Source organism: Carassius gibelio, chromosome B5 (assembly GCF_023724105.1).
Source record: "Carassius gibelio isolate Cgi1373 ecotype wild population from Czech Republic chromosome B5, carGib1.2-hapl.c, whole genome shotgun sequence".
NCBI classification, from domain to species: Eukaryota; Metazoa; Chordata; class Actinopteri; order Cypriniformes; family Cyprinidae; genus Carassius; species Carassius gibelio.
In genome coordinates, this window is record NC_068400.1 from 26,122,817 (window position 1) to 26,136,373 (window position 13,557).

At 37.0% G+C, this 13,557-nt stretch overlaps 1 protein-coding gene across 2 annotated transcripts in view; it reads left to right on the forward strand.

Annotated features, from left to right (window-relative positions):
- fam172a (family with sequence similarity 172 member A) overlaps positions 1-13,557 on the forward strand; it is a 163,449-nt gene that overhangs the window by 55,689 nt on the left and 94,203 nt on the right. For both annotated transcript variants that reach the window (XM_052555756.1, XM_052555757.1), the window contains exon 7: positions 12,746-12,961. In XM_052555756.1, the coding sequence (XP_052411716.1) occupies positions 12,746-12,961 (216 nt within the window). The remainder of the gene's footprint in view (positions 1-12,745; positions 12,962-13,557) is intronic.

Consider the following 13,557-nt stretch of genomic DNA (forward strand, 5'->3'; position numbering starts at 1 on the left):
AAATGACCAAAGATGATTTATTAAATGTGACTCTTCTGTAGTTACATCATGTACTGAGACTGATGGAAAATGAAAAGTTGCGATTTTCTAGGCTGATATGTCTAGGAACTATACTCTCATTCTGGTGTAATAATCAAGGAACTTTGCTTGATCAAAATTCAAGCAGTAGTTTTTCCACAAGCTGAAGTATATACTTAATATATAAAAGGTGTCAGTCATGCGAAGATAAAACACCATCATGATAGCACACAACACTTCAATAATGCAATAAGCATTCATTAAACAACTGAAGATGTATCATAAATCCCTAATGTACGTAAGTGATAACAAAACTGTTAAGAAACATTATTTAAACAAAATACTTTCAAATGTGGAGTATATTGCAAATAATTCTGGGAATATCAGTTTATAGATTTTGACTAAATTATACATTTATTTGGTTAACAGCGTTTTACTGTAAAATTAATGTAACTGTCTGGTTACAGCTTTTCCCTCATATTTAGTATTACAGGAACTTACTGTTAACCTATTAGGGTTTTTTTTTTTTTTTCGTTTTCTTCCTGCTCTTACAACATTTTACAGTTAAAATCACAATCTTTTTTTTTTTTTTTTTACAAGGTAAATGGTTTTTGCATTTTATCATATTTACTGGTAAATTCAGTGCACAATTTGCAACAAAAATAACTTCACTGATCCTCAGTGACTTCCTTCTGGAGAACACAAAACTGATTTTTTTTAATTATATCCTGGTCACTCTTTTACATTTAATGAAAGTGAAACCAAAAAAAGTATCTTATGATGTCATAAGTATCATATGAGTTTTTGTACCATTTTTATGATACCTTATGCTGCCTTTGCTTCATTTTTGAAGCTTGAAATCTAGTCACCATTCATTCTAGCTACCAGCACAATATTCAACAGTTCTACTTGTTTTCTACAGCAGAAATGAAGTCATAATGGTTTGAAATGACATAATGCTAAGTAAATGTTGATAGGATTTTTTTCTCTCGCTCTCCCTAAAAGTACACTATTAAGTACTACTTTGCCTCCCAGTGAAGCTTAGCAATGAAAAAATTGGAGATGTTTGTGTAATTACACATCCCGCTGCTCACTAGACCCTTTGATGAGAATCTGATTTAGGCCTGATGTACCTTCTAATGTTTTACCTTTATAAAGACCCTGTACTTTTATTCATATAATACACTATTTCATTCTGAAATGTAGACAGCCGTCACCGCAAAATGTCATCTCTATGTTCCCTTACATCTTTTTTTCACTCTTTGTTGGTGCTATCATGAGCACTCATCTTATCTGCAGCAGTAGGGTTTGTATATTGAACAAGACTGACCTCTGTGTTTTTGAACCTGCTAACTGTCTTTAGAGGCTTGATCTGCCGTCTGGAGAGAAAGGTATCGCTTTGCTTTATCCTTTCTCTCAGAAGACCAGAGACAAGCAGATAACAATCATATCTGCCACTACTGATTCCTCACGTCTCTGTCAGCTGCGTGTGTGTGATGGGGGGCTTCTGAGACCGCTGGCAATCCTCCACTCTCCACCCTATTTTGTGTCTATATGGCAGAAACATCTTGTAGTTTTCTTTTTTTTCCCTTTCTCATTCTTTTTCTCTCTGTCTTGTTTCTCTCTTTCTCTCTCTCTCTCCCTGCAGCCTTCCCTTTCAGAATCAGTTCCCCATCTTCATTTGCAGGCAGCTGACAGCTTCTTTCACTTTTCTTTGTCATTTCCCCCCTTTCTTCTCCCTCTTTTTTTTTTTTTGCTTCTTTTCTCGCCCTTCGTCCTTCTCCATCTGCTTAGCTTTTGTTTGCTCCGGCCCTCTCTCATCCCAACTTGATAATGAGGAATGTGGTGTGACCCTGACCTCCGTTGGTCTGGCGATGACCTTCGACCTCCACATGTTCTACTCTGTCCTCTTTTTGACAGTTTGATTAATTACCTAGTGTTATGATTTATGAGTAAGCAATATGTAAAAAACAAAAAAGCCAACAGGTGAAGTTCAAAAAGTTTCTTGAGGTTTTTTTTAATTATATTTTTTATCTTTTGTGCCATCGTTGGATTCATGTTTATGGGAAAGGGGGTGTGCTCACTGCTCATGTTGTGAAGTGTATTTGTATTTATTATACAGCCAAAAGTTTGTTTGAAATGCTTTGCTCCAAAACCTATTGATCGGCATAGTTTTCTACATAGGCTGTTGACTTTTAAGATATCCTATCCCTAGGATATTTTAAGGTATCCTAACTAAAATGAAAGTAGGAGATTTGGAGTGCTCTTTTTAGACAACAACACCACATGCAACACAAATAGTGTTTCACATGTGGAACGCAAGGGAGAGTTTGTTGTTAGCATGTGGCTAAGCTATCAGTGCTGTAGTCTAATTAAAATAGATTGAAAGTTTATTTTGTTTATTTATATATAATTTAATACTTTTGCAAGGATGCATTAAATTGACCAAAAGTGACAATCAAGACCTTTAGAATATTACAAAAAGATTTCTATTTCAAATAATTATTTTTTTGGGTTTTTTATTCATCAAACAATCTTAGGGAGAGAGGAAAAAAAAAAACTTCTTAAAATTCTAAGCAGTACAAATGTTTTCAACATTATAAGAAGGAATATTTAAGCACCAAATCTGCATTTTACAATGATTTTTAAGGATCATGCAACGCTGAAGACTGGAGTAATGGCTACTGAAAATCCATGTTTTCCAAGTAAAGAATAAATTATAATTTAAAATATATTTGAATAAAAAAACTGTAGTTATTAAAACTTGCAGTAATATGTTCATAATAACTGTTCATTTGCAAATACCCTAGACTTGGTAAGAATAAGACAATTTATTTCTTACAAACTATAAGAAAATAAATATCTTACTGACTCCAAACTTTTGGACAATAATGTTCATTATATATATATACAAATAATAAAATACACATTATTTTACCCAGTATGAACATTATTGTCCAAAAGTTTGGAGATATATATAATATTTTCTGCTATTAATTGAAGTGCAAGTACTGTATACCCCTGCTTCGTACACAATTACTTGCAATACATTCAGAGATTTCCTTCATTGCAAAGAATACATAGACGGCTGCCTTAAAAGTTGACTTTCATATAATGCAGCATGGTTTTTGGTACAGCTTTTGTGTAGGAGAATCTATGGTGCTTTAAAACGCAGCCTCTGTAGGGAGCTCAGCTAGTTTTTGGAACTAGCATTTCCTTTCGATGATAATACATAGATATGGAAATCCTTCTCGTTTAAAGGTGAAATCCTTCAACTTCACATGGGAAGTAATATTTCACTGTAATATATTCTCATTTAATCCAATGATCAGTGTCACCTTGGAGACCACCAGTACGTATTTTAGCTCTCCTTCTCCAGGGCCACAATAACAAAGTAGAGGTCAAGGGATTCCACTTTAACCCTTGACCTCAGAGGGTGGCCACAGTCAGTGGTGGTCAGTAAGATTAATACCCTGTAGGACACTCATTATTCATACTCAGTCAGAGATAGATTACACAGGAATATGAAGTTTGAGAACGCTGTTCCACTCAAGAGGCCTTTAGCCTCTGGTCAGTCGCTAAATGTCTAGCGCTAATGCTCTTTTTATGGCCTCAATGTGGCCTGCAGTGTTGGACATAGTTTAAATCAGCATAGAAATCAAGTTAGTTTGGACCAATGGAGTTTGATTATGAGCGTGTTTATTCTGACTGTAAACAGGACAGTGTCTCTTAAGATCCTGATTATACATCTACAAAACTAAATTGTACTTGTTTTATTTTTACCTTTTTTACTGTAATTTATTACTTTAAAAACAATATTTTATTTTATTTTATTTTATTTTATTTTGCATTGCATTTTTTTGTGTGTGTGTGTCTTTTTTTTTTTATTTGGTCTTTGTTTTTAAAGGCTGAACTGAAAAAATAGCCTCAACAAGTTTCTACATTCAAACCAAAATCTACAGCTTTTATGCTGTGTGACTTTTAATGTATGCACGTTTAATATTGCTGTCGCACATCTGTGCATATGTTGGCAGCCTTGAAATAAACCACTAATCACAGTACCTGTCATACCTGTCAAAGCAAACACCCTTTCCAACTCACCCTTATGGAATAGAGTCACACTGTCTCCTCCTTTTCAGAGTATGGTAATTTATATATGGAAGAGTCTGAGATATCATGGGGCAGCTATCACTGATCTATACCACCCATCTCCCTCATTAAAAATGTACGTCTGTGCAGGGGGGAAACAATATACAGTAGAAATATAAATCATGAAGCTAAAGGCATGTCCAATGTATCGCTCAATTATTCATATTCCTCCACCCCCACACAATAAACACACCTCTGGACCTCAGGAGTGCCACACCTGCTACATGTTGAACTGGATCCAACGGATGGTATCATGCATGTATGCATTAATTTGGCAACACTTTGAGTTACATGCATACTGGCCATTTATTAATATTTATAAAACAAATATTAATGCCTTATTTTGCATAACCATATTTTACATCTTACACCATACTTAGACTTAACAACTAACTTATAATTATTGATAGGCAACAAATTAGTAGTTTGAGGGAAAAATCTTAATAATGAATATGTGTTCCCTGTTCTAAAGTTACCATTTTATGTTTTTATTTGGATATATAAATATAAATATAAATAAATGCATGCATATATAATAATTTGTGTTCCAGATGTATTTTTATATTTTATAGTAAGAATGCAATTTATAACCCATTTTACTTTAAAGATTTATTTAAAAGTCATAAAGTGTAGTCAAACAAATGAAAACAGGAGCTTAACTTAATCCATGATTATGTATGTATGTATGTATTAATTTTATTTATGTATTTGTTCATAAAAATATTTGTATTGTATTTTATTTAGAGATTAATAGTAGCTTTATAGTAAGTAGGTTTTAGGACAACTGTGAAAGGTTTTGATCCGGTGTGTGTGTGTGTGTGTATGTGTGTTTATATATAGTGCTGGGCAATGAGTAAATGTTTTATCATGATTAATCATATTTTGCACAAACTTTGATACTGGATTCAAAAGTAGTTTGTTGTGCAAGTTTTTTCATTTAAAAGTAGTGATATATGAACAAAAGTGCAATAAGTTTTTTCAAACATTTAATAACAATAAACAATAAGGTGCTTTTTTTCAGCAGTCTTCCTTACAGTATTCCAGTTTGACTCCTAACCCTAAGGTTGTGGGTTCAAGTCTCGGTAGGTGCCCTTGAGCAAGGCACCGAACCCCCAAATGCTCCCCATGTGTCGCAGCATAAATGGCTGCCCTGTGCTCCGGGTGTCTGTTCACAGTGTGTGTGTGTGTGAGTGTGTGTGTGTGAGTGTGTGGGGGTGTTCACTGCTGTGTGTGTGAACTTTGGATGGGTTAAATGCAGAACACAAATTCTGAGTATGGGTCATCATACTTGGCCACATATCATAACACTTTCACTTTACACAGTAACAGTTAAAATATTTCTTGTAAATCTCAACTTATAACATTAATGTAATCAAATTAAATATAAAACAAGCTATTTGTCACTGCCAGGACAATAATGTTTTTATTAGAAATATTTAATAGTTTGTTAGAATCCAGAGCCTTCATCATAACATTATAACAGGCACCTTAGAGATCCCGGGACCTAACACAGTGGAGTGTGGCTAGGGACAACACTTGATTGGCGTGTGCGGGCGGGTAGAGACTCATGTGTGTGTGTGTGGTATGTGGGAGAATAAGGATGTATTCACTCTGAACCGTGCCAGCATGCATTTGACCCCCAAAGCCCGGTTTGTTTGACTAGTATAATCGTTCCTTGCCATTCTCGGGCGTGGTCATTTAGTCGTCCCTGGCTCGGTTGGAAGAGGTGGGCCAGAGCGCGGTTCAGTTATAGATCAGTGTGTGTGAGCGCTAACCACGCCAGAGCGTGCAGCTTATGATGCGTGCAGCATGATTGCGTGAACACTTTGAGCAGCAAGAGTAGCAGATGTGTAAAGCAATATATTGTGAGAGAGGGCCGTGTGTTACCGTGTCCCAAACAACTCAAAATAATAAGCTACAAAGTTAACAAAATGGAGCAGTCTACTGTGCATAGCACTCATGTGCTACCGGAAACTTCCTACTTCCCACTTATGAAGTCATGAGTCATGTTGCATTCTTTTCTGTTAAAAAATAACAGTGGACAGTGGTTTTGGGAATGCTGATGCTTGGCCTACATAATTTTTATCAGGAGCATTCATGTGGGTGCTGCTGCAGTCTAGGGCCTCCCCAAATGCTCTCATTGGTTGATACGCGTTATGACACATCCCAAACCAGGACATATCAACATCCCACCCCTGCTGTAACCCATGGCTTGTCTGTGTGTTAGGGTTGTGCCGATAGACAATAGTATCATGTATCAATGATAGTAGGAGATATCAACGATAGCAGATGTCTCTGTCGATAGTCAAGATGATATTAGGCTCATTCTCCAATAAATGTATTAAATTATAACAATATATATTTTTTGGGGCAGCCTATTATAATTCGGTTATCAAACTGCCCAGCCATTTCACTTCAGCAACGCATTTCACACACACACACACACACACAGCATGCGCGCTCGCAAATGAGGATTAGAGCCTGTAGCCGGTGAATGAGGCTTCATCCACAAACAGATGTACATCGTATGCAGATATAAGGTATTTCATTGCACTTTAACAAGTAATCTGAACAGGCCTATATATGTGCAATATTTTAAACGAGCCCTTCCTAGAGGAGTTTAACACCACAGTTATGTTAGAATGCATCTCATTCTTGTTTCTGTGGCTGATGGATCAGTTCAATTCAACTTTCCTCCAAATACCCTATATGAACTTACCTGTTTTGAATACTTTATTTTTAATGTGTTCGTTTATGTCCAATATTACTGTTAAACTGTTGGATGTCAGTATTGTAGGTGTTGCATTTAGTATTTAGTTTGTTTGTAGGTCAGCATTGTTTCTAAACGTGTTTCCCTTCTGCCAAAGTCACTTCCTTCTGAGCAATTGACACGTTGCCCTCCTGTAAAAAGTTGACAAATGATTTCTGTAACATTTACTTACACAATCGATAGCTCTGACAAATTCCACCTGCACCATGATTAATGCTACACCACCCCTGCTTGCCATCTTTCTCTCTCTCCCTCACTCACTGTTTTCGTTTAGTCTCTCTCTCTTTCCCCTCTTTCTTTCCCTGTCTCTCTTGCCCTCAAGGGGTTGCACAGCTCACTGAAAGCAGATGTGTGTGTTTGGATATGTGTGTGCGGGTGTGTCTTCGATCATGAGCGAGGTTTCCCAACATCTCTTTGATAAAGCCAAAGCCCCGAGCTGTAACTACAGTGTTGTAAACAGCGGGACAGCTTAATCACAGCCATGCGTCTCAGTCAGCTGTGCCGCTCAAAGCCTGGCTTATGTCTTTCCTCTTCCCCACTTCCACATGCAGTAATTTACTGTATGGAAGATTCGGATGGAGATTTAAAATCACCTAAGATCTTATGCTTCTCAGTCATTAAATGGACATTTACAAGGCCCTGAAAGTCCATCCAAATAATGTAACACATGAAGACGTACTGTAGGTCTTTCCTTATTCCTGCTGTGTAGCGATGGGGAGGTATTCACATGAGTCATTTTATATAATATGTGAATTAAATTGAACGCATGAACAATTCTTTATTTTATTTGATTATTTCCTCTTTGTGTTTAAAACTAGAGGTGCTTAAGCCAAAATATATTAGTAAAATTTAACAAATCTGAAATAAGTTAAAAAGCTAGCCATAAAACTATATGACTGATATTAAGAAATGGAATGCACCAGATCTTGGTGATGGGATTTTATTCTCATTTTAATTCTCATTCTTAATTATTTATGGAATTATTTACCATTAATGGATTTTTAGTTCCCACAGTTTTTACATTAAATTTCCCATTAATAACTAACAGTTTAGCAAATATAAAAATGGATATCCATTTTTTTCATACTGTACATTGTTATTTCATGATATAAATGTGTGAGTGTGTGTGTGTGTGTATATATATATATATATATATATATATATATATATATATATATATATATATAATTAAATATCACATTTAAAAATGATCAACTTTTTTGCATTGCTGGAAATTTAATACAATTGCTTCCCAAATAAGATTTTTTTTTTTTTTTTTAAATACTTAATTCTTATCGGAAGTCACAGTGCCAATATATGCATATCTTGTGATTAAACATCAGCTTCTGTATTAATATGACTAATGCATAATTGGTTGGCAATAGTAAATGACTGAATGCTTTGGTTAAGTCACACAACACCCCTATACAAGTTCTTCGACAGCTCAACTTGTTTGGGGCACGTCCCATTTTGTAATCAAATAATGTAAAGATTGTCTTTGCTGTGCAAATGTGTGCTGCTGTATAAACAGTACAGCAAAATCTCAAGCCACTGACAGTGTACGGTATATACCAGCTTTCTGCCCAGCTCTAGCGCTGAGTGTGTGCGTGTGTCGTCTCATCCAATCAGGACCGGGTATATTTGTATAGAGGAGCAAAAAGAACTGGGGGTGGGGGGGGGGGGCTGTCTTAATCTCACAGAGAGACAAAAAGAGAGGAGGTTTGTGTGTGGTATCTCGCAGAAAAGGATAATGGCCTCTTGCACGGTAGAAAAGAAGCCCATGTAGCGCCGCTGACAGACAAGGTCATCCAGAACTGTGGGGCGGGGAGTAGAGGTGGCCTTGAAAGGCAGGCCTCAATCTCAGCCTCACAGGGCTCGGGTTTATAATACTGTATCCTGGATTTACATTCACCTAGAGGGGGCACACCACACCGACCTGTAATGAAAGACTGTAATACGGACCCGTGCTAGTGCCGCTCACCGCAGTATGTGGGAGGGAGGTCAGTCGGTTTGTCTCGTGTGTTGCTGCGATTCTGTATTCGTAAGGGTTATGCAAATGTTATTATTGTTATTACATTTGCTCGGTATGCTTAAGGGTGTAATTTTTTAGTTTTTATAATCAAATCTTTTTTTTCAATTCGCATCTCTGTTTGAGTTTTTTTGTGTGTGTGTAAATATGTGCCGACCCTCCTCAGATCATCTGTTCCCTCCGCCAATCATCATGCGGCGTCCTTGATGCCTCTTACTGTCCGATTGGCTCCTATCCTCAGCCGGGGGCATTTCCACAGTCGGCAGCCAATCAGAGAACAGGACGCGCAGACACAGGGGGCCAGGCCAAGGCCATGCTGTAATGGAGAGTCTCTGCATCGCTTTTAACACCACCTTCCGCTTTGATCTCACACGCACACATTTTTACCACGCTAACATGCTCTCGTTGTAGGACATAAAAACGTGTTGGTGTGCCAGGTTATACGTTGACTCCATATAGCCCATACTATGTGGCGCTTTTTATCTCACACAGGCACAAACACGTACACTCCTGACTGCTATCAAGCGTGCTTTGTATCCGTCAAGTGTTGTTCTCACCGCTGGGCCAAAAGCAATCCACGCTTTAGTTCATCAGAGACCGAAAAGAGACAAAAAAGAGACACACACTCACTTCAAAGCCAAACAAAGGGCAGCAAATAGATAAAACACTGGGCTGTCCGTCAGAGGTGTAGGATTATTAGCGACATCTCATTTCAGCCAAAGTAGAGTTTATTTGAGAAGGGGTGATTCGGGGGACACGGCATCATTGCTGTACTTATCAATTACACATCTAACCGGATCAAAACGGACAGTCTGATTTTGTGTTTGTAGCAAGTAAATGTGCAAATACGCCGTGGCAGAAGGTTTTCATGGTGATGGATCTTTTGTAGTGTTTGTCTGGCAGCGTAGAAATGCTCTCGGTTCTTTAATCTCAAGCTCTATGCGTTCCCTCACCCCATCTTAAACTGGGTTCTTAAAAGGTGAGTTGTTTTGTCATATAATTAAAACAACACTGACACACACAGAGAGAAATAAAACCCGCAGTATTCTCCAGAATGTCACAGCGGTGTCAGTCACGGCTCGGAGAGATCAAGTCATTGTTGTGTTATGTGCAAGAAGTCGGCCGGTTTGAGACAGCCAGACAAAAGAGCACTAAAGAGGCAGTCCAGCGGTGGGTTATGGGGGTCTGAGCTCCAGTGAGGGGCTGTGGTGACCTGCGCTGACCGCTGGCCCAGGGGCCAGACCCTGTCGCCGCTTGCCCCTCGAGGAGGTGCCTGCCAGGGCAGGAGGGCATGGGAAGAGTCTGGGATACGGCAAATGCGTCGTAACAGATAGAGAGAGAGAGAGTATCTTTCAGATAATAGGACAACATTGCGACGTTTGAATGTGGAATATAAAAACAGAGAAACCTGGTCATGAGTGCTTTATTTTTGTCAGTAATTACTGGAACCATTAGACTACAAATTATCATGTTGTATTAATATTTTTATATATAAATATCATCATTTTTGATTGTTTGATATGAAATGGGTTTTTTTTAATTGCAATTATGGAGACAATGTTCTTTCACTATAGACATTCCACTTATTTATTATAATAATAATAACATTAACGATCATCATCATCTACTTATTATTAATTATTTTTAATTTAAAAAATATATATATTTTTTAAATAAATTTAACTTGAGTTAGTCAATGTACAGACCCGATTCAAACTTTAGATGATTGTTTTTTTTTCCCTTTCATTATTATTATGAGCTTTATACTTTTGAAAAATGTAAAAAAAACTGTCTAAGCACTTTGATTTGCTTGTCAACTACTATTATTTGAATTTTTGACCACTTTGGTGTAAATTAACCATTTAGATTCCCTAATAACTGTGAAGAATACTGAAATTACAATATGTTGCTTTAAAGGCGTTTTATTGATCTGGTAAATATGATACCAGTTGTATTGCATGAAGTTCAAAACTAAGCCCAGTTTAGTCCATTTATGCAAATGATTCCATAACCCCTTCTTTCAAGACATTATTATAGCAAAACAAAAACAAAAGTTTGTTGGTTTTCATCAAACACCTCGGCCATTTATCCAATCCTGCCACCAGTGGGCAGTGACACCGAGCTCCACTCAGCCTCTCTCACCACACAGTTTAACCACAACACCACAGTAACATCACTTATATGACACCAGCCTGCCAGACAGGAACAACTAACTACAAATTTCAACCCCACGTCTGGTCAGTTTAGACGAACTCAGATAAACGCCTCCTCTACTTGTACACACCACAGGCTGTCTGACTGGATTTCAAAGAACATGACATTTATTTAATCAGAAGCTGACTCAGAGTTCAACAGAAATGGATTACATTTGCTACAGTTTTATAATTTAATGAGCGCATTGATTTTGTGCTAAATGTTTAATATGCATGCATTTTAAATGAACTGTAAATGAAATTCAGATTTTAAAATGTATTTAAAACTGTAAATGAGCACACTAATCTTGTGTGTTTTTAGTTCGTATTAGTTTTATTAGTAAAATGCTGGTGTGAGCTTATTTGTATTGATTAGACGTGAAAATGCTTGCTCTGCAGTCCATCATGTGAAATAATTGTAATTGTTTGCTATTGACAGACGCTTAATTTTTAATTAGCTGTTTTGAAAATGACACCTTTGTCTCTATGTTGCTTGCAGCTCTGCAAATTGTTTGACGCTTGTGTATTGGTGAAAAAATAAAATAATTTGTCATATGTAGAAAGCTTGTTTTATTGCTTCAGAATTGTTGATTAGATAGATACCTTTTAATATGAATGTTTTGTGATTAAATGCTATTTACTTTTTAGAACAGTTTTGGTTTTCAGATCACTGAAATACTTCTACTTTTAAATAATTTAATTGAATTAAAAAAGTTATTTATTTATTTTAAATAGTAATTATTATTTAAATGTAGTTAAAAAATTTTCCCCTTCTTATTGTCACTGAAGCTAGATTTGTAAGCACTGGTCGTATTTTTAGAATACGCAGGGATCAGAATTAACTTTGAGCCTTCTGAGAAAAACTTTAATTTGCTGATTTTCTTCTGGCTGTGTATTGTGCATTTATTTAGAGCTGGGCAGCAGAATAATATCTGATTGTGCTCCAAAAAGACCACTGAGACACTAATGCCATTAAGCATTAAAGGCTTTAAATGTGTTTCTTTGTTATTGTTATGTATTGTTTTAATTAATTTGTTTATCATTTTATAATTTTTTTGCTTTTTGCCTTGTGTTTTTTGGTTTTATATGATTAAAAACTACAGCAAACTTATTTTTTATATTCAGTTTTAAAGTCATGTTTAATAATTTTTTTGATGAATTAAAATCAGACATGCATCCAAAATATTATAATTTTGACTTAAAAAAAACAAAACATAAAATAATACGTACAGTTTAAAATATAACAAAACTCATGTAAGCCTGAATCTTCCACAGTGAATGCGGAATGCTTGATTTCCTCAAAAGCAGTATTTTGCGCTAACCGAAGCTGAAGCTGAATTTGAGCGCACATGAAAGCAACACTGACCTCCGTTCGCATGGAGAGCCGCTCTAATCCCTCTCCCAACAGTTCACTCCTCTACTGCACGCCGCACAATGCTGTGACTCACAGCGCTGGCATACATGACTCTCCCCGGACACCTTGCTTTATTATGAAGGGCCCGTTTGTTTTGGCAACTCAAGTACAATCAGAAAGAGCAGTGGAGCCTGTTTATTTGTTTATTGGTTTGTATGTGTTTTGTCTCTCAGGAGGGCTACGGGGTGATTGTGCTGAACCCCAACGAGAACTCTCTGGAGGTGGAGAAGGTTCCGGATCCAGCCAAGAAACCGTCCCCGGATGCCTCTGATGAGCCGGCTGAAAAGAGAGAGAGGAAGGAAGAGCGGGAGAGCAAGAAAAAGAAGGACTTCTATGAGAAGTATCGCAACCCACAGAAGGAACGAGAGATGGAGCACATCCCGATACGAGTGAGTGGCCGAGGGAGGATGATGGGTAGGAGAGAGAGAAAAGAATATGGGGTGAAATCGAGGGTGAGAGGGGGTTTTAGGCAGCTGAGTGAGTGGGCCACACATGTGTGGTCAGGAGGCTGTGGAGAGTTTGGACACCATCCAGATTTTTCATCTCGCTTTCTCTGTTTGTAAAACCCCAGCTTGATAAGCACAGTTTTTATTCCTTGATGCACTCAGCTTGTCCCTTCTTTCTTTCTTTTTTTCTTTCTTAACATTAATTACGGCACAAATATGAACCATTAGGGGGAGGGACATTTTAAAATTTAGACAACATCTGATTGGACAAAAATCTATGCAGTGCTGTATGAGTCATCAATAAATTTGCTCATTTTTTTTTTTCAGTAGAGAAACAGTACATTTCAAACGCAAAAATCTGCTAAATATTAATTTGGTTAACCTTTTAAGTCTTGATGAAACATAAGTAGTCGCTTTTTTTAAATCCATGTTTATATACAGTAGATTTTGAGATGTGTCCGTTGCTCTAAAAAAAAGGAGGCTAGGATTTAAGTGGATTTAATGATTGGAAAATCCTGGTATAGGTCAGCAAGTATGTC